The sequence below is a fragment of the Chenopodium album genome, chromosome 20 (genome assembly GCF_948465745.1).
Source record: "Chenopodium album chromosome 20, dcCheAlbu1.1, whole genome shotgun sequence".
Lineage (NCBI taxonomy): Eukaryota > Viridiplantae > Streptophyta > Magnoliopsida > Caryophyllales > Amaranthaceae > Chenopodium > Chenopodium album.
Window position 1 is genome coordinate 8606436 of NC_137853.1, and position 22131 is coordinate 8628566.

Genomic DNA, 22131 nt, shown 5'->3' on the forward strand with positions numbered 1-22131 from the left:
TCACATTTATTGAACTGAACAGATTGGAGCTATACTGACAGAGCTGAAATGAATATTTTATGAAAGAGAAGGAAATTAGGAGCTGAACAGAACTGAACTGAACCTGATTAGAGCTGAAATAAACTGAACTGATTGGAGCTAAACTGAAATTAAGCTAAAGTGAACATGCCCTTAATCAATAATATATGTTACTTTGTAATGTGTATGATTTAGCGATCAACCGTTTGTTTTAAAATTCAATCAACCAGTTTAAAAATCTGTTGTGAACAAAAGCCCGTATACTAACCCAAAAAAAAGCTCATTTAATGCGAAAGAAAGTAGTTTGTATATCATATAAGACTACATCCATTTTCTCTATTTTTTTCTATTAACTATAACAACATGTTATGTTCACCTTTTTTTCCACGTATTTCAGGTGTAATAATAAGATCTAATAAGTGATGAACGAAATACATCATAACTCTTTGTTTTTACTAACCTACAAAGATAAATGTTATATATGGAGTATATGTTTGGAGTATCATATACTCCGTATAACATAAATTATTTTTTAGATCCATCTTAATATTTCTATTTTTTAATCTATCAAATTTTATAAAAAAGAAGTAAAAATCAATCAATAACTTAATACTATGTGTTTGGTTCAATTCTGGAATAGAATCTTATCCCCTTAATACCAAGCATTTAGGGGCCGTTTGGTTCGCACGAGGGAATCGGAATGGAATGAACAAAGGGAATGGAGAAGAATGGAATGAAAATAGCCTTTTTTGCTTTGTTGTTTGTTTTTAAAACAAAGGGAATCAGTCCCACCACTACACCACCACACCACCACCACCACAACCACCACACCACCACACATTTCATCTTTCTCAGCCACCAAACTCCTCGTCGACCTTCCCCTGCCCCTCGCCGCCCTTCCCCTCCCCTCGCCGCCGCTAGCCGCGTGAGCCACGACCTCCCCTCCCCCGAAAAAACCTCCCCTAGCCCCGCAAAACCCTAGCCCCGATCTCCTTTGACCCCGAAAACCGCCGCCCAGCCCTCCCACCACCCTCGAAACCCTCGCGGCTAGGGTTTCGCGAGGGTTTCGAGGGTGGTGGGAGGGCTGGGCGGCGGTTTTCGGGGTCAAAGGAGATCGGGGCTAGGGTTTTGCGGGGCTAGCTAGGGGAGATTTTTTCGGGGGAGGGGAGGTCGGCGAGGCTCAGGGGAAGGGAGGGGCGGCGGTGGTCTGGGTAAGGGCGGCGGTGGTCTGGGATGGTTTTCCGGTGGTGATGTGGTGGTGTGAAGGTGGTGATGTGGTGGTGTGAAGGTGGATAGGGAAAGGGAACGGGAAAGTCTAGGGGGGTGGGGAATGAAGTTGGAAGGATTTGGGGTAATTGGGAGGGTAAAGGAAATGATTAAAAGTGTTAAACAAACATCAACAAAGGGAATCGAGCCAGTTGATTCCCATTCCCTTTCCTAATTACCCCCAACCAAACGGCCCCTTAATATCTAAGGCCCTAAGGGAATGGAATGGCCCAAACTCACCTTCCCCTAAAGGTTACTAAACCCCATACCTCATGGGTTTGAGGTATGGATATAAAATTCATATTTTTGACAAACAAACATATAGTGTGGGTTTCATTTTGAACTCATACGTCATACCTATATTCCGCGAATAGGGTGTAAATGAACCGAGCTGATCAATAAACTACTCGGATTCGAGGTCGGTTGAAACTCGTTCATGTTCGTTTATTTAATAAACGAGCTGAGCTTGAGCAAATTTTGAAGCTTGTTTAATAGATGGGCTTGAACATGAACATATATAGTTATGCTCGTTCATAAAGTTCATGAACAACTCGTTTATTTATGTTCACGAACTACTTGTTTATTCATGTTCATGAATTATTGATTTATTCACATTTGTTAATTTAATTCTTAAGTTTATAATTAAGATTTAATTATTATGCTATGTTTTAGATTTTCAAATTTCAAAAGCACAGAGTTCGTTTATTATGAAAGTTCGTGTATTATAAAATTGGTTCATGAAACACTCATTCATGAAACACTCGTTTATCAACTCGTTTAATAAACAAGCTGTTTATGAACATATATTGTACTAAATGAGTCATGCTTGAAAAAAATTTTAAGCATGCTTGAAGCTAAGAATCGTTCTTAAACTCGCTCAAATAAAATGAATTGAACATGAATAAGGTAGAACTTAGCTCGGCTCTGTTCACTTACACCTCTATCCATGAACCAAACACCCCTTTCGCTCAATAATGCTTGAAATTGCTCCAATTTTTTTTTAAAAAAAAATCCCTCGGCGAGCAGTAAAAAAATCAGTTTTTTTAAAGGAAATCTGTATTTGGAAAGAGAGGATCATTCAAAAAAAAGGCGAGAGTAAAAAGAGCCAAAGAGCGTCGTTCCTTCTTCCCAAGTGCTATTAGTAAGAACACAACCAAACTAAATTCAGTGCAAAGGATTTTTTGGGGCATTATCAAATTTTTTCCAGAAATTCAACTCAATTTCTCACTAGCTAGGTAATTAATCCTTGTTACATTGACTTTCATTGCTTAATTCTTTCGATTCTCTTCTTCTTTTTTTTTGGGTTAATTTTTACATTTTCAAGTTAAATTGCTTAATTGAGGAAATTTGCAAAGCTGAATTGGTTTATGGTGTAATTTCGAAGAGAAATGGATGAAATTCTGGGAAATTGATAGCTGAATGTTGCTATTTCAGGATAGGTTATCGTTAATCCTTTTTTAATTTAGAATTAAATGGGTGAAATAGAGAGAGGGAAACGTATTATTTGGTTTTTTAGGGTTATTGTTATTTCTTAATTTGATTGTTTGTACTTGAATGTTTGAAAAATACTCTGAATTTAGAAGCTATACCAAAATGGGTTATCTATGAATAATTGTTGCATAAAATTAGAAATATAGTTAGTGGTCTATTGATGGTGGAATCTGAAACAGTGGGTGAAGGTTTAGAATGCCAGAACAATTCGAGTCGAGAAGTTTTCAAGAGGCATGGTCTTTTAGAACATTTATCAGGATCGTGGCTTCATTATTGGATGAGAATAGTTGTGGCATTTTGTTTTGCTGTAGCCCCTTTTTGGTTGAAGGAATTTGGCCAGAAACGAAAAAAATGGGAAGGCTTTTTATTATGTTTCCATGTTTGGTTTGCTAAATGACATGAGAATTCACAAGAAAGGAAGAGAAGTGGAAAGAATGCCCCTTTACAAAAAAAATTATTTTAAAATCAATTTTTTTTTTTATCTCTTCCCTTCAATTCATTTGGTTAACCAAACATTGGAAACTAAAATCTCTTTCCTTTCCTTTCCCTTCTTTCCTTTTCCCCTCCCTTCCTTCCTCTTTTTTGCTTTACTAAAATTGAACCGAATAAATCTGTATTATGTATTTCTTGTAATTGGCCGAACATCTCATTACCCTGATTTTTCTAGTGACGCTTACGTAAGGTGGGATATGGGGGCATTAGTGTACAATCTGTACATAGCCTTAGTGCCTTTACTCATATAAATGCTTAGTTTGATTTTATCATTGTAAAAAAACAGTATTCATGATGAGTTTTTGTGGTTAGAAGAACTTTATTTTGCTGCACTTTGCTTCTTATTGGAGACAAAAAAGATTTCACACTTAAAAATCAATGTAAGTGGCTATCTGTTAGAGCAACCTCTGATGTCTTAATTCAAGACAGTTGTTAGCCTGTTAGAGCTATCTCTTTCTCCCTCCATCCCTAAATAATTGGTTTTGTTTCTACTTTAGTATGTCCCAAAATTATACTTTATAGTCAACTTTCTAAACTTTCTTTGTAAAACTTGCAACATCTTTGTCTTCTGCTTGATAATAAGTTTAAGTAAAGATTAGTTTGTGGCATGGTAAAGATGTAAAAACTTATTTGAAGAAGGATAGTTATAGTAATTCGACCTAATTTCTTGAACATGGTCTTCGATTAAATGTGGCCTATTGTATAGGGCGAAAGGAGTATATTGGAACATTAGATTTGATCCAATGCGGAATCTTGTTGATGGAGATACGGCAAACTTCATGTTAAAAGAGAACTTGTCGCTTGGGAACTGTGAAATCTGAGGTATGGCTTTGTGCTGTCTGCTCTTACTGAAACAATTGAAATTTGGATTATATGTTTCATGAGAACTCTGGATAGAGGTAATCGCCTATATTGAAATGTGTATATCCATTGCTTGAGTTTCCTTTTCAATTGCAATTTGCTGTGAGTAGTGAAATTTTGAGATAAGATGAGTTTATTGTGTAGATTTGAAAAAATTTTCATGTGCATGAAGATAAATGTCATGCTGCACTTGCAATTGGTTCGCAGGAGTGCGCATGAAGGTTATTGGCCTCTTACCATTGCTTGGAATGCATCATAAATTAATCAATTAAGAGTACACATTAATGGATTTTTTACTATCAAAACAAACCATTCTTTTTGAGGGGAATTTGGAATAGGGTATAGCTGTATAGACTTGAGGTAATGTTAACATTAGATAGTTATGATGCGTAACTTATTACAATCTCCGTCACTAAATGAAGTTCATACTTGCCTTCAATGGACATTCCGAAAAAAACTTTCACCTTTATGTATATAAAAATAACCTCGTTCATCCCCACACTTTCTCCTACTTTTCTTTCCTTATTATCCACATTTTCTCTTGCTTTTTTCTTTCACTATCCACCTTTTTTATTTTTATTTTTTTTATCCTTGATATATTTTTTAAAATTGGGTATACATTTTGTAGGGGATTATAGAGTAGATACCTGCAACATTATAATGTGTGTGTGTATATAGGTAATTTATGTCCATTTGTTTACTTCAAAAAATTATTTTAATGTTGACATGGATTTTATAGAAATTAGATTAGCAGATTTGGACTTGTATTCTTAATTCAATTCTTGATTCTAGAGTTTCTATAAAATGAAAATCTTGACTAAAATATTGATGGTTTTGTTTATTTAATGCAGAAGATTAAGTTGGTTGAGTACATGCAAAGAAGAGCAAGCCAAATTAATGAAGGAGAAAAAGGAGGCTTACACCATATTGGGCCGGACTGACTATCCAAAGTTTGATGCTTGTTCTATGTAGCTCTCTAGCCAGTCACAAGGCTCCCATCCTTCAATCGTTACAGAATATATATTCTTGGATCTTGATATCCCTAATTTTTCTCACCAAAACATTTGCTCCAAGCTCCAGCTACAATTTGAGGTTTTTGCACCTTCATTCTTTAAAGTACGCTGCTTATTTTTTCTCTGATTGATTTTTAGTGCATTTTATTGTAGTCATTTGATTATTCTACTGCTTTTAATGTCTAATTTATTGTTAATTTTCTGTGTTTATTAATTTTCTGTGAATGAGAGTCAAGCGTGTTTGCTGCTGCTGTTGTAGATCTTATTTGATACCTAAATTGATCCAAGATTTCACCGAATGTGTGTACATGTCATTTGAAAGATTATTCTAGATCATCGGAATCTGTAGCAAATTTGGCTACTTCTTATAATTCCTTGTAGCTCCACACCCATTAACTGTATTATGGAGAATTCTGTATGGTGGTGGCCTCTAATTTTTGCATTTATTCGGTGGTATTTTTTTTTTGGGCCATATTCTAAAGTGACCCTTTGCTTTTGTATATATCTCCAATGTGCCCTTGTATTTGTTTTATGGTTAACCTTAAGTTACATAAATAAAATTACTACCTTTTGGGTGCGGTGGGTTGTTTTGGGTGGGTGGGGTTGGTTTTGGGATGAGTGGGGTGGTTTTGGGATGAGTGGGGGTTGGTTTTGGGGTGGGTGGAGGTGGGTTTGTGGGTGGGTAGGGTGGTTGGGGGGGGAGGTTAATGCGGTGGTGGTGGCTGGATGGCAGTGGTGGCAGCTAGGTGGTGATGGTTGGATTAATTAGGAGAGTAAGGTAGTAATTTTACTTATTGGAACTAAAGGTTAACCATCAACACCAAAAGTTAGCCATATAACATATGTAAGGGCATGTTAGGGATTTTTGCAAAAGTAGTGGGTCACTTTGGAATATGGCAATAGTAAATTTCCAATGTATACAAATTGCAATAATTAGAGGCCACCATGTAGAATTTTCATATTTTGGAATATTATATTTATCTGTGAAAAGTTGTTAATCATTGAAAAGTTGGTTGGCATTTCAAAAATATGAGAAGAGGCATAATAACTATGTAAATAAGTTAGTGAAATTTTATAATCAGGATATTTATCTGTGAATAAACTGTATTTCAAGTCATTTGACAAGATTGTTGTAACTTGTAAGAGTATATAGTGAGGCATTTTCTAGATTATGGCTGAAACTCTATGGAAGTGGGTTATAACACTTTTATAATTATTTTTAAGGACAACCTGTTCTCTGTTTTTGTTGTACTTTTTGCTGATTGGTTATCTATGTATAAGGATAGTTATAGCACTTTTATTTTTATTTTTAAGGACAACTTGTTCTCTGTTGTTCTTGTACATTTTGCTGATTGGTTATCTATGTAAAAGGATAAATACTCTTTCTTCTTGCTCAATTATATATTTTTTTCTCCTCCCCAAATGGCTTTGCCTCATTTTTTTTTAAAATTATTTTCCTCCCCTGTTTGCCAACCCTTGGCGTCTCCATTTATACGCCACAACTTTTCCACTGTTACTAATAGCCAGATCTAATGGACCCTGGGGAGAGTTAATGTAGGATGGATAAGTAAAGTTGTGTTTTTTGTAGATATCCACAATGGCATTGGCCTTTTTGGCAGAGAGATGGAGGAGGGAAGATATGTTGGTAGAATTGTAGATAATAGATGGCAGAAGTGTAGTTCTAAATGAGGTGGTGAATGTGTGATGAGAGTTAAAGTGGTGGTAGCATTGATGGATGTCCAAGAAGAGGAAGGTTAGGGGAAAGATAGAAAGAGGAGGAAGAGAAGTTAGAGGTTCCTTAGTCAGAGTCTCAAAGAGATTGGGATATACTCGTAGTATATGTTAATTTGCTACTCTTATTGACATAATTAATGCTTCCTCTTGACCTCCTATTATTAGGCACCTCTTTGTATCCATAGAATGATAGAAATGTTAATCTTAACTAATTAGCAAAGACCACACCTGTATCAACATCTCCAATAGGTTATACTACTAATCCTAATGGCTAAGCACTTAGAAGTTGGATGAAGGCCGAGATATGTGGTTATGTTGCAGGATTGTTCCTGAATACGTTTTAGTGAATAGTAAATTAGTTATATGGGAGTATTGGTGTATTTATACAACTAAAGAATCCCTCCTCTCTCTCTCTCGGGAAGGGGGTGTTAGAGGACTATACGTATTTACTTGTAGAATCTAATAATTGTCCTTACTAACTAGGGGCAAGCTATTTGTATTTCTGCAATGTTTAACAACAAACATATTCATATGTTCTGTACTGTTGCCCCTCTTAAATCTGAGTCAGAAACCTGTAGCTAGGTTTAGGCTTGTATGCCTATACTCTTGTAGGGAAGAGTGGATTCATTGGGGAGCCTCTCAAGTGTGTGCTTCCTTGGGACTTGGGGATGCTCTTAGGTGAAATTTCCTGAATCCCATATAGAGGTTTTCCCTATCCTTTTCTGAATACAAAGAAGTAAATATTAAAACCAAAATATCAAAATTTAAAATACTTTATTTTGGAACCTCATGTACAATATGGACTGTATGTGCATCCCATTGTAATCATCTTGGTTTTAAAAAGCTCAAGGCATAAGAGGTACAAGTATTGTTAACCTGAGTGACGAGGCATGAGGCTGAGGCTCACACACCAAAGATTTTAGGTGCTAAGTTTTGGGGGAATGAAAAGTGCTTTGCCTCTAATAATTTATATTTTAATTTATAATTGTTACTAATGGTTATATGATTCCTGCTAAAGATTATTCCCAGCAGCAATGCATTGTTCTTCTGTCGTTTTGTCCGATATTAAGTTTGTAGATGAACCTAGTAGGCTATCTTTTCTTATAAAAGTCGCTAATGCTGCTGCAGATTGTGCCATTATTGAATTGACTGGACGGATATATATAGGACATGTCCACTGACACTGCAAAGGAAAATGCCTCTATTGTTGATTCTTCTGTATCTCGGAAGTGTGATGCCAAGAATTTGGAAGGACCAGGTATTTTGGTGATGAGTTTATTCCTCTTTGGCTTGATTCAAGCAATCTATTTTGCTAGTCACTAGATTTTAATTCTGCAAGGAAAATATTCTGTCAATATTTGTTGGCCTTGTCTGCTGTGGTTTTACTATTGATCATTTTTTTTTTTCTTCCAGCAGTTCAGTTTGTAGTTTCCTTCTTGAATTTTGAGGCTTTCAATGTTTGATGCCTGATTAGTGATTATGTCATTATGTGTCTGCCTGCACACTGTATTTTTCCTCTTCGATTTTCTTGACCTTTTGTGCATTCTAATACGTTTTAGTACATTTGAGTAATCTTATTTATGCTTTTTGGGTAAGCATGTCTACAGAACTGAGCTAACTAAAACTGTACCAAAAAGTGAAAACTTTGGTTTATGAGAACAGTGGTTGAGAACATCCAGGATTTTAGAGAATACTGAAAATGAATAGCAGATTGCTGTAAAGGATGAGAAAGTTAACTGAGTACATAAACCTTTTTTAACTTACCTGTTATTTTCAGTGAGGTCTTGCTGTGAATAATATTTTATAGCTACATACTCTAGTCTGAAATTTTGGCATCCATGAGCTTCTCAAAGGCTACCAACTAGCAAATATGGCAATTTTCTCATTGATTGGACCGAAAACGAGGGAGATCTAGGTTTTTGTTCTTTATTTCCCAATATCCATTAGGTCTAGGCTCTTTTAGTGGATAGTGCTCTTGAACCATTCTATCTTTGCTCCCGAACCACCTTTTTCTTACACATACTCTGTATCCATACTACCCTAGAAACAAGAGCTTACATCAAGTCGATTTCAAGAATGAAGTATATTTTCTTTCTTCCCATAACCATTTAATTTACATATTTTAATTATATTTTACACATTTTGTAAACACTAACAACTTACTTTTGTTTTTGACGACATATGCTATTTTTAAACCAGCAAAATATTGTTTTAAAAACCATGTATAAGAGTAGTTTTTACAGCCGGTAAATGTACATATTTGGATATTTTTGTAGAAACTATTTTATGACAACTAATGTATTCTTTTTTTTTTTCTTTAACATGCTTATTTCAAAGTAGTTAACAAATAACATTGCTGAATATGAAGAAAGAGCATAATTTGATAAATCTATCCATCATGACATGTTAAACCTAGGTTATTTTTACACCAATCATATGTTATTTTCTACAGCTGGATGTTGGTTTTTAGTTGAATTTCATGTAATATTCAATAGAGTTCCGGGAGCACATAGAGCATGGTGCTCTAGGGTGTACCTAAAATTTTGTGATCTATCCCCTTCAAAGGAGGTAGAAAGATGCATGTGCTATGCATGACCTTTCTACCATGTTTCCAAATTTACGTCTTGGTGATATAACGAAGTGTTGAACATCCCTTTAAGTATTTTAAAGTCTTATTGTAAGGACATTTTGATGTCTATATCTTGAAACGGTTTAGAAGTGGTGACATGCAACCCATCGACATCTTTATCTGTTATAGACCACATTGCTATAGAAACATTATGCATTCCAAGGCATCTATTTATGTAAATTTCTTGTTAGGTCATGATGCCTAGTTGTTTGTTCAATGCAAAAGGGAAATTTCTCTCTTAGATAAGGAAGTTGGCCAAAAGAATGTATGTCATCAAGTAGTTGTTACCTGCTTTTATTTAAACCTAGGTCTATGAACTTTAATGTAAAGGTGTAAAAGGAAGAAGACAGAGAACACTTTTTAGCCATTACTACATCTTAAAATCATTAAGGCATAACAAGAAAAAGTTTCAGGGATGCACTAATTAGTACTCCCTCTGTTATTTTTAAAAGCTACACTTTCTCTTTTGGAAACCTTTACAATTTAATAATATATCTTTTCACACTAATGGTCCCCACTCACTCTTTATCATTTATCACTCATCTAATGGTCCTCACTCCCTCTTACACCACTTTACTTTTCAATAAAATAATAACCCACAATCTTTTCTTACAATTTTATATTACCTTATCAGGCTTATCTACCCCACTAACATCTTTTATTATACCTCCTAAAACTCCGCACAATCCCAACTCTAGCTTTTAAAGAAAACGGAGGGAGTAGTAGACAAAAATCAATCAAAGAGAAAAATACAGAACTCAAGCAATACCTAATGAAATTTTTGTAACTTGAGCACACAACTTTGAGGTTTAGCAACTGATGACTTTATAAAGCTTTTATTGTTGTCTAGTGTGTGTTATGCATGTAAATTTTTTTATTTTATTTTTTTATTTTTATTTTTTTTTTTTTAAAAAAAAAAATTGCTATATTAATTTATCAGCTTTAAGTTTTAATTTGTTCACTTAGCCTTTTGAATCATTTTCGTTTATTTAGCTCTCTGAAGTTGAGTTTTGATTGACTTTTGCCAGCTTAGAATACCTCTGCATCGTTACTTGCGAATAATTTTCATTAGTATGTAGCCAATTTTTACTCTTTATTAAGACCTTAGAGGTTAAGTACAATTCAAGTGTAAAAATGAAGTTGATATTGACATTGATGATCAGATAGTAAATGATGCAATTCTAGTTTGTAACAAAAGGTGATAAAATTATTAGCATGAAGACTAATTTTGGTATAAGGATTGTAAATGTCGTACTTTCTCTCTTCCTATTTGTTAGTCCCATTTAAATATTCACGGTTTTCAAGATAGTCGAAAAACATAAATATCTCCAATTTAACACGCATAAATGATAAAAAATTTGATATTGTTAAAGTAGACATTGTAATGAACCTAACAAAATCCCACTTGACTATGTTATTTCTTATAAATTATTAAGGATTTGTGTTCAAAGTTTTAAAGTTTAACCCCAAAAAATACAACGAGATAAACAAATAGGGATAGAGAGAAAGAGTAGGTGTTTAAGCTTCTAAAAGTCAATTTTAGGATAATTTAGATGTAGTGATGTCAAGTATTCACTACATAGAGAAAGGTATTAATTAGTGGTGAACCAGACTTCCAATTGGACATGTGTAGACAATCAATGCGGTTTTGAGAATGTTCATGAAGTTTTTGGTTATGGAGGATGGAATGACTTCTAATGAATTTCAAATCAAAAAATTGGAACTAACTTAGTTGTCTTAATTGCACGATGATATCAAAGGAAATTGTAGTTACACAATACCAGCTTCTAGCCCTTGATTTTCATATTTAATTGTGTTTGATGCAAATAGATGTTAGGTGAGCAAAGGATTAGATTGTGGAATGTGGAGTTTATTGGGTCTGAATTTTGAAGGCTACTATAATTGATTAGTTGATGAAGCTGTTGGGGTGCTAGATGAAGAATCATATTTCTATAGTGGAAAAAAAGGTTTATGAGAAACTACCAATGCAAAAGGATATAACATGGCTCAATAAGAATGAAAATAAGGCAATTATGAAGAAAATAGAATGTTTGGCTTTGAATGATTATAGAGATGAACAAACTATTGCATAGTATGGTACACGCTAAAGGTAAGATGAAAGAACTTATTCTGAAGATAAATTAAGTGAAAGGTTTATAAATATGTATACAACAAATTGGACTAGAGTTGCTGCAAAAGTGATCAATAAGATAGCAAGAAAAATACAAGCAATGACCAAAGGCCTTTTTATGGTGCGGTGTATGAAGGATGAATGCCAAAGGATTCTTGTTTAAGATGGAGAGGTTGTGAACAGATCGATATAATACTTTGATAAGTTGTATAGAGGACTTCTTTCTTGAGGATGAAGAAGTCAAATTGGGCAATATGTGGAGGAATTAAAAAATATCGGTACAAAAGGCTTAGAAGAGAAGAAAGTTAAGGAAGTAGTTGGCTCATATGGTATTCTTGTTGAGGTTTTGAGATGCTTATGGAGGGATGTTATTGATTGGTTAATGATTCTATTGAAAATAAAAAAAAAATTGGAGCACAAACAAGATACCACAAAGGATAGAGAAAAAAGACTTTCCTACCTTACAAGAATGAAGGATATACACAAGAAATAAAGCTTATGAGTCATACCATGAAACCATGGCTGGACCGAATAATCAGATATGCTTAGAATGTCTACCAATCTTTCAAAGCATCCATCTTAGTAGTAATCTTAAAACATTAATTTTGTGATTTGGATGTCATACCCTGCTCTTTATTAGATCAGGTGTGGTTTAATTATTCATGCATACAGATATATTTTAAAATGTTCGATTGCATTTGTATGTGCAAGGCTGAATTTTTAGTCTTGTTTTTGAACTTGTGCTTTGAAAATATTGTTGGCCTTTATTAACTGAATGAAATTTTTAAATATGTTATAGCTCATATCTAACACTTTATATTTTCCCTTCAGCATTATACATGTATAAAAGTTATATTTTATGTGTGGACTGATGTCGGACAAAGCTAAGTTGTAATCTCAGATAGTTCCAGCTGTAGAGCAAATGAGGAGAGAGACCCACCTAGTACAGAAGATAAGGGGCACAGGGATTTGATGAACAATTCAGATATGGTTTTAAAAGATAAAATGTGCAATACAAAGTACTTTATCATTAAGAGCTTGAATCATGAAAATATCCAACTCTCAGTTGAAAAGGGAATCTGGGCTACCCAACTTATGAATGAGCCCATACTGGAAGAAGCTTTTCATGTAAGATTGCTTCCTTTGATGTGATGATGTCTTATATCAATGTTGTATTTTATGGAGATTCCCTTATCTTGCAGAAATGTCGTAAAGTAATTCTGATATATAGTGTTAATTCAAGCGGATTCTTCCAAGGGTATGCACAGATGATGTCTTCTGTTGGCCGGAGGCGGGAGAATGTTTGGACACAAGGAACTGGTGCTAATAATCCATGGGGGCGCAGTTTTAGAGTCAAATGGTTGCGTTTAAGTAATTTGCCATTCCACAAAACTATCCATCTGAAAAATCCACTGAATGAATACAAACCTGTCAAAATAAGCAGAGATTGCCAGGTTAATAATGCGTGAACTATCTCTTGCCTCCCCTGCTCAACTTTGAACAGAGTATAAGTTAAATTAAAAAATTTCAATTATTATCAGGAGGTACCTCCAGAAATTGGGGAAGCACTTTGTCAACTTATTGATAGAGAACCTGAAGAGGACCCAAGTCTGAAAAGGTAGTATGATAGATCAGAGCTAAGCTAATCAGGTTGGATGGGCTATTTGTGATTTGTTCTTTACTCTATTTCAGGGATGCATTTCTTGTGAGGAGGCCTGGTGTGGAGTCTGGATATTGTTTTCCTGAAGAGGGGTATGTTGCTCCTTCTATGGATATGACTTGGACCACAAAGTCCATGCTCTACTCATCTTATCTTTATCAATATCATACTGAAGCAAGTGGGTCCCTTGTCGCACACCATGAACCTGTTGGATTATATCCTCCCAAGAGTCTGCCTGTCTCAGGAAGTAAAGGTTCACTGACTAGGCAAGCCCATTGTAAAGGAAGTGCTTTAGACTCACCAGCTGATCACAAAGTTTCTTCTCAAGTTGATGGCATGCGGATGTCTAGTGAAACGAGTCCTCTGTGTAGTACTCTTTCTGAAGATGAGTTTCTTGAAATGGTATGGTCCTATCTTAGCTACTTTAGTTTTCAAGGGGCTTATATACAATATTCTTTTCAGCTTATAATTACTATTTTCTGCTGCTGATTGAATTATTTTAGAATTTTTGAAATTTATAGCTGCAGTAGTAATCATGTATAGTCATCCTGCTAAAGCCTTTCCTTTGTATATACAGTTTTCACAAATATATGAATTATGAAATGTTAAATTCAGAGATAAGATATGGGAATGTTATTCACATTAATCCAACCTTTTTCTTAATCTGCATTAATAATTCCACTTTGATAATTCTACTTTAGTTTTAATGAAAATGCACCCAACTTTACATCATTAGTAAAGGTGCCAAACTGCTGATTTGGTAATAATAATTCAAAATTTGGATGTGTAAATAACTCCCCCCTTCTCTCCTCTCTCTCTCTCTCTCTCTCTCTTCACTCAATTTCCCTTTCTTGCTCCTAGCAAGCCTTCCACCTTGAGAATGATACCTCATGGCTGCAGTCAATTCTCAGTCCCCTTTCTTGCTCCTGGAGTCCTGGCCAGCCTTTCGCAATGGCAATGACACCCTATGGCACCATCCACCATCACTGATAGTTGTTACAGCTATCTCTATCACCCATATTTCCCTCTCATCTTTCTCTGATTCCCCACTCACTGCATTATAGGTCATTTTATCTGAGAATGAATCGAGGAAGAGAGATTGCTAATCCAATAAATTCTTCTTGGGCTCTTGATTCTGATTGTTTTGGATATTTGTGGAGGATTCGGTTGAATTTGATTCTTGAGCCAATTGCATAGAATTTATGGCTCTCATGAATATGCTTATTGGCTTATTGTTGTTGTGATAGTGGGTGGTAATGTTGTTGAAGAGAAGATATGTAGCTGAGCGATGGTTGTTGGTAATGGTATTGGTAATTCATCAAGAAGATGGTTCTGAGATCAATGCTAGTTAGTTTTGATGATGCTAATCTTGATGTCAGGTTAGTTCCGGAAGCTGTATTGATTGATTTGGGTTTCAAGGTTGTTGAATTTTGGTAGATTATATAAAAGTCATGAAAAAGGGATGATTATGAAAACGAGGGAGAAAGCTAATGAGGAAAGGGAAAGAGGTCAGGAAGGGAAAAAACGGAAAAGGACATATGAGAGTCTTTCTTTAAGGTATCCGCCATGGTTTGTGTGGACCAAGTTTTAAGCTTTCAAAATTGAATACGGGAAGTGGGCTGCTCCATTTGGTCTCTTGCATCATTTTGTCTTTTTGTACTATTCAAACCTTTTTTTGTTAATATATGAAAATAAATGTTAGTATGTAAGATATTGTTAGGTCTATCTTAATTAAACTTTTAAAATATTATCTATTTATCTATTTGTTACTACTCCCTCCTATCATTTTTGTTTTTCTCATTTGAAATCTTGTCACTATTTATAAGTTGAGAGAATCTTCTAAATTACTATATGTATATAAAACATAACATAGTCATATTTGATTCTTCTCAATGAGTAATTTATTAATATCCTACTACAGTATTTTATACTAATATGCAACTATATATTTTTATTGGTATAGAAATGCATTGGCAAACGTACACATTCATAATGGGAAACATAGATTTGAAGGGAGTATTTGATAATTAATACTCACTATGTTTCTAATTTGTTGTCCTATTTGGAATCTTTGGAGATTTCAGTGCTATGGAATCTTACTTTAAGGAATAATATATATTTACATAGGCATGTAGGATTTTGATAGATTCGTTTTGGTTTTTAGTTTACAAATATGTATTTATATATATTTTTTTATTATGAAGTTTGAAAATATTTTAATTACATATATGCTATGGAAACTACGCTAAAAACAAATTGGACAATTAGAAAGAAACAAAGGAAGTATTTTTGATGGTTAAAGTTATGCATCGGCAAATATGTTTAGTCAAAGTGATGTAAATAATCATAGAAGGGTGGCATGATATTTTGGGAACTTTTCGCAACCAAGCCAATCAAATATGAGGTTTTTCCGTTTAAAATTACATGGGGTTGAATTACTCATTTAAACTTGTAAAGTAAGATAATTGTTGCGAGTTGACTGGTAGTGCAAAATATTTTAATGTTTATTTTGAGCTGATTATAGAGTTTTGCTAGTTTATACTCCTTTTTTGATTAATTGCAATAGTAGGGTGTGCATAAAGTTTAAGGAAATTTTTATAGGGTGGGGACTTAAGTGGGAATGTTATAATATAAAGTATCATTTATGGGGGTGTATCTAATTGTATTGGGAAGAAAAATAGTGCAAGTGAGGTTGGGGAAGGGAAATAATAAAATAGTATTGCAACTGAAATTAGTGGGAGTGAGAAATGACGAATTAGTTGTGGGTCTATTTCAATTGTGAAAGCCTTAAATCAAAAACAAAGGGAGTCCCTGATAAATTCTTTGGATAAAGTCAATTTCTTTTGTTGAGAGAAGGCTAGGCTCGGAAGAGCACTTGGCTCCTAGTTAATCCTCGGTGGAGCCTTGACCAGTCTTACCCTGCATTAAGCTCCAATAAATTTTTATTTTCTAAATTTATCGCTCTTCTCATTGATGAGTAATAGGGTTTTATTGTTTACAGACCACCACTTTTACAAGCCAATGAAATCAAGGCTGCACGCTTTTTGCTTGGTTGGGGCTTCAGGGGGTATTGCTCAGAGCAGAACATGCTTTGACAAGAAGTATCTAGCCCTTAGCTTTAATACTAAAAGGAAATCCTCATTATAGAAACGTGGATTTTGGAAAAGTATACTACGTGACGCAAAATACTTTGAAGCACAAAAAGAACCCTACCTATGATAAGAGGTAAAATCTCCTGTAACGTTAGCTAATGTAGAATACCTAAATTGACCTGGAGCTTAGGGTTGATACAACTTCAGCCTCCAAGCTGTGATGTTGGCTTGACTGACTGACCCTGGGGACTTACATAGTTTGATTGGCTGATTTACAGCCTTGTTTACTTGATATCAGCTTTGCTATGGCTCAGGTTCTAGTGTTATAAAGAGCTCACATAGTTTGTAATCTGCCTCGGCTGACATATAACCTTATCCAGATGAAGCATGAATTACCAGATTTGTTTTTTTTCACCTATGGACAAGCTTTATAGTATGTTAACCTCATTTTGTAATCTGGAAATCTTGCTGCAGTCTTATGAAGAATATCTAGAGGCTCATACTAAAAGCATCAAGCAGGTAATTCATTCCATCCTGTTAGTAAGCATGCCTTTTCTATTATTTTAGTGTGTAGTGACATTGCTTAACTCTGATTTACATCACTAAGTGGTCTCTTATTTCCCCTTTTATGACGTTCTTAAAAATTACAACCAATTCCTGACGGAAAATCATAGAGGAATAAGAATAGATAATTAGGAAAATTATAGAATAGTCTTTAATTCGGAAGTTTGATTAGTTCTTCTTTTTGTCAAACAATTTGTTTGGATAAGATTTTAGGCACGTCCAGGCATTGAGGCGCAAGACGTTAGGGGTCATGCGCTTTTTGTAGTCTAGGCGAGGCGATTTCGATGAGGCCCAGCTAAGGCACACAAATTTTTTTTTTAATTTTTTTTATTGTTTATAATGTGCGCCTCACTTCAATTTGGCCCACCAAGATAGGTGCAAGGAACTCCGAAATGTCTTCATGCGCCTTTAGCCTTTTTATACATTGGGAATTATTAAAGGGAGATATATTTTCACCCTTTACAAACTTATACCATCATTAAACTTCACCAATGGAGGTAGCATATTTACATAATCTGAAGGGAGGGGAGGATTGAAGAAAATCAATTCCTCTGTTTAGGACTTTGGGAGATGAGAAAATAGGAGAGGAAGGAGGAAAATAATCATCTTACAAAAGGGAGGATTATTTGACCCTTCACAAGCTCATACCGATTTTAAACTTCATCCATGGAGGTAGCATATTTACAAAAGCTGAGCCCCATAAAAATTGGCCCTTAATCACTCTCTTCCCATGACCTCCTAGCCATTCGCTGCCACCACCAACCACCTTGCTAAATTTTTCGTCAACTTATACCGCCAACAATACCGCAACAACCCTTGCAATTACACCTGAAGATGTCTACAGTCTGCACCTCTCTTCGTTACCACACCTCTATGTAATTGCACCTCAACGGAAGAGAGATATAAATTCAGTCAATCATTAATACCTACAAAAGAGAGAGAAGGGGAAGAAACAGAAAGTTTGGGTTAGCTATCATGAGTGGGTGTGTAAAGGTAATCATAGTACAGTTGTGAAGGACTATATTTATTTAGGAAATTCTACATGGTGGCAAAGTGGTTTGGTTTAGGAAATTCTACATGCCCCATTGCATGGTGACAAACACCGACTAAAATGCTCTTACATCCATTAATGACAACCCATATTTTTCTCACTGTCTAAAATGCTCTTACATCCATTGATGACAAGCCTTGTTAAGAGCAATGAGGGCACTAGATGCAATTTATTTATTTATATATTTTTTTGACAAGGAGATGTATATAGATTAACCCCAAAGAAAAAGTCCAAAAAAAAAAAAAAAAAAAGTAAATTGCATCTAGTGCCCTCATTGCTCTTAATAAGGCTAACCCACCGTTGGAGAGAAAAATATGGGTTGTCATTAATGGATGTAAGAGCATTTTAGTCAGTGTTTGTTTTGAAGGATTGTATAAATCTGGTAAATTCTACATTTGGAAAATCTTCATGGTGGCATTTTGGTTTGGGGTTTTTCTGCATGGTGGAAACTAAAAATAAAAAAAAAGGTGACATTTTAAAGTGACCTCAGGGTATAGTGCATTACATCTAGTGCCCTTATTGCTCTTACATTATTTGATTGTACTGACCATTCCCTTAGTGATTTACTCTCCACTTCCACAGTTCCACCACCAATATCTCCTCACTGTCCCAACCACCTGCACAACCAACCCATGACTCCACCTTCACCGCCAACCCCAGCAACCTTCACCTGCAAATTCTAATTGTTTGCTCATATATATAGGCAAATAATAGTGGTTCTAAGACCTTGTCCATAAGTATTCTAATTCAGATAGTTCCAGCTTTGTTTCTAACTCTTAAAGTCCTAATATCTAGAAGTATTGTGGATTTGAGACCATGTGTCACAAAGAGTGATGCAAATGTATGAACCTGCATTATCGAGGAAACTCCAAATTTGTGTACTTTGTCCAGTACTAGTACATAATTGGCAGAGGACAGGGGTTTCAACTCAAGATTAATATTGATTGTTTGTCACTGGTATCATCTGATGAACCATTATTTTCAAATACGGTTATTAATTCTTCTCTTATTTGGTTTGGGATATCACTAACAGTGTGTTTGGATAGATAATTGGGAAGGAAAAGAAGGGGAGGGAGGTGAAGGGAAGGGAAGGGAAGGGAAGGGAAGGAAAGGGAAGGGAAGGGGTGGGGGGGGGAGGGGAGGGATTAATGATGAGTTTTCCTTTCAAATATCTCCATAGTTGGAGAGATCAATCTCTTACAATTTAATTTCTCTCCCCTCCAAATCCCATCCTTCATTTGTTATCAAATGAAATATAATTCATCCCTCCATTTCCCTTCCCTTCGCTCCGCTCCATTTCCTTCAATCCAAACAAAGTGGTCATTCTCCCTGCATTAAATTAGTAAATCAAGAAAAGTCATGCAAGCCTTCTTCGGTCTTTATCATTATCAAGTATTACTTGTGTGTGCATGATGATGTGAGTGAGATTAAAAAGGAGCTGCTTGTCTTTAATCTTTATGCTTGTAATGCTTTACCTTTTGTGTGTTAGTGGCATTGCATATCACTGAGCTACTGGTATCAAGCAAGTGTTTTAGGTGCTAAATTTCTATAATAATTTGCTACTGTATTTTTAAGGCATGGTCTGCTGAGCTGGTTTATTTCCTAGATGCCCCCCCCCCCCCCTTCTCTCTTTCAAGGAAAAAAAGGCTTTGTTGTCAATTTGCAGATCCGAATTTATATATAGATGTGTTCTGGTATCTTTGATGAAGCTTGTGTAATTTACTTTCAGGCTGGCAGAAAATCACATGGAAAAGAAGATTCATCGAGTAAAGAGCGTGATGTTGATGATTTGTAAGCTACTAATTTCTTCATTGGCTGTACAAAAGTAATGTAAGTATGTAACTGTCACTAATTGTTCTCTAACTTTGCAGACAAAGTCACAGTGAACATGGCAGTTCTCGTAAAAGGTCTCGTCGTTGATCTTCCTGTATCTTTATCTTTGGTGCCAAAGGAGGGTGATTTTGCAAAATCAGTCTGGTGTCAAGTTGCTGGCTTCGTGGTGATACTTGTCTATCAAGATTTTCGAAGCATATACAGGAGTATTATGAGCTTTCTCCAGAACAAGAATTTATATTTCTCATGCCTTTGTTCTGGCTGTAACATATTTTGTAACTATTATATAGTACATTGGTTGTAGGATTAGAACCAAGTTGTACAGGAAAACACCATTTATTCTCCCCTGCTGGTTTTTTGGTGGATAGGGTTTTGGGATAGTAAAAGATAGGTATTGGCTATGTAGCTTCATTGAATTCATTTCAGCTGAGAAAACCCTTTATTGTTAGTGAGTGAGAGAACAATATTGGGATTTTAAAATCTTAGAGGTGTAATTGTCAATTGCTAGCTTTTAAGATACAGTGAGTAGTGAGATAGTTTAGTAGACTTTTTTCTCAAAATTACAATATATTCTGATAAATTTAATAAACTAGTCTTCATAACGAATTGAACCTTTGTCCGGAGTCAGATCCCTTGAGGCTTGAAGAACATAATATTTTCCAATTTTCGTCTCTCTAAGAACACCCAATTGAAAGAAAACTAAGATCCCTTGAGGTTATGGTCCTTTATGACTTGGGTGTTTGAACTACTCAACTAATTGAAGTCAGTCATGTTGAAAATGAAGATACTCATAGATTTGTGAGAAGAAAGAATTTGAACTATTCAGGTTGAGACTGTAAATTATTGTAAAATTCAATGAAGCTTTCTGTTTTTCTTTTGTGTTTTTTTTTTGTTTTGTTTTCTAAAAGAAAAGAAAGAGAAAATGAAGGTTGGGAGGGAGGTTTGTTTTTTTTTTTTTTTTTTTTTTTTTTTTTTTTTACAACGGTTTGAATAAATATTAAAATATTACAAACTACGAGCCTTACTAGCTCTTCTAATACAGCGAGAATACATTAAACTAAGGGCCTGTTCACATTTACTGAACTGAACTGATTGAAGCTGAACTGAACTGAACTGATTGGAGCTGAACTGAATTGAATTGAGCTGAAATGAATATTTTATGAGAGAGGGAAATTAGGAGCTGAACTAAACTGAACTGAACTGATTGGAGCTGAACTGAACTGAAATTAAGTAAATGTGAACAGAAGTATTTCCCTATTTGATCTGCTGACTTGAATAATCTGTCATTTTCCTTTGAGTATGCAACAAGGAACACCCCATTCTACTTATGTATTCCACTTTTCCTTTGAACTTGGAGAATGTACTGGAGGACAACGAACAAACCAATTATGGCAAACATATAAACGAGCTAAAAAGGACACCAAGTGCCATTAACATTAAGTAAATGGGGCGGGAAAACAAAGCGATTAGGGTTTAACAGCACAAACTAAATCACCGATTCAAGTGATTCGATACCCTTAACTGTGGGTACCGTTGGTCCCTTCTCAAGGAAGAAGACGATTGACACACTACAAACCTCCAAAATTGTCTTTCGGAGGCCTCCAAACATTTCATTTTGGGGAGGGAGGGTTTAATGATTGTGAAATATCTAGAAAATTATTCAAATTAATATTAAATTTTAAATAAAATTAAATCGGATTGAAGTATTTTTAAAATTCAGATTTTCGAATTAACATTGTTTGGAACCGAAAAATCAAATTATAGATTGTTTTCATATAGTCATGTTCTATAATTTGATGTTTGAGCCTCCAAAGTATAGCCCAATTATTAATGACTTATTACACTATGTTTTCAAGCCTTGTATATTTATTACTATCTCCATTTCTTATTATGTGCAACAAAGGAATATTTTACCCAGTCCGAGAATATTTGATGTCTCACAAATAATACCCCTTTGTTGCATATAATGAAAAACCGAGGTAGTATGAGTTTTAACCAAATTTGTTTTTCTAATTGCATTATTTAAGCCCTAAAAAAAGTGCAAAGTACTTTAACACTGACTTTCGAATTTGATTTGGTGATTGAGATAGAGTAGTGTTTTTAGAGCAAAAGGAGTAACATCAAGTTCTTTTCGCCTTATTTTTATTGAGTTAAATTATTTTGTTTTCCTTTAGTGATGTCATTGTATTAAGAGACAAAAGGAGTAACATCAAGTTCTTTTCACCTTATTTTTGTTGAGTTAAATTATTTTTATTGAAATGAAATTATTTCTGCTAAACAGAAATTAATTTTACTA

At 34.9% G+C, this 22131-nt stretch overlaps 1 protein-coding gene across 6 annotated transcripts; it reads left to right on the forward strand.

The window, feature by feature from the left end:
* The first annotated feature begins 2360 nt into the window (after positions 1 to 2360).
* Positions 2361 to 20381, forward strand: LOC145598416 (uncharacterized). 6 transcript variants are annotated; one of them, XR_014103552.1, is made up of 11 exons: positions 2361 to 2519; positions 3974 to 4089; positions 4980 to 5220; positions 8004 to 8133; positions 12537 to 12763; positions 12838 to 13089; positions 13177 to 13253; positions 13328 to 13697; positions 16297 to 16520; positions 16862 to 16906; positions 19732 to 19793. XR_014103552.1 is itself a non-coding variant. In XM_081654765.1 (11 exons), exons 4-11 carry the CDS (start codon positions 8046 to 8048, stop codon positions 19920 to 19922), a joined length of 1170 nt encoding a protein of 389 aa, XP_081510891.1. In that variant the 5' UTR covers positions 2361 to 2519; positions 3974 to 4166; positions 4980 to 5220; positions 8004 to 8045; the 3' UTR covers positions 19923 to 20381. The 6 variants fall into 6 exon arrangements, 5 of the variants coding, with proteins under 5 accessions (XP_081510891.1, XP_081510890.1, XP_081510888.1 ...); XM_081654765.1 differs by lacking the exon at positions 16297 to 16520 and adding an exon at positions 19874 to 20381 and having other exon boundaries at positions 3974 to 4166; XM_081654764.1 differs by lacking the exon at positions 16297 to 16520 and adding an exon at positions 19874 to 20381 and having other exon boundaries at positions 4980 to 5244.
* The last annotated feature ends 1750 nt before the right edge of the window (positions 20382 to 22131 follow it).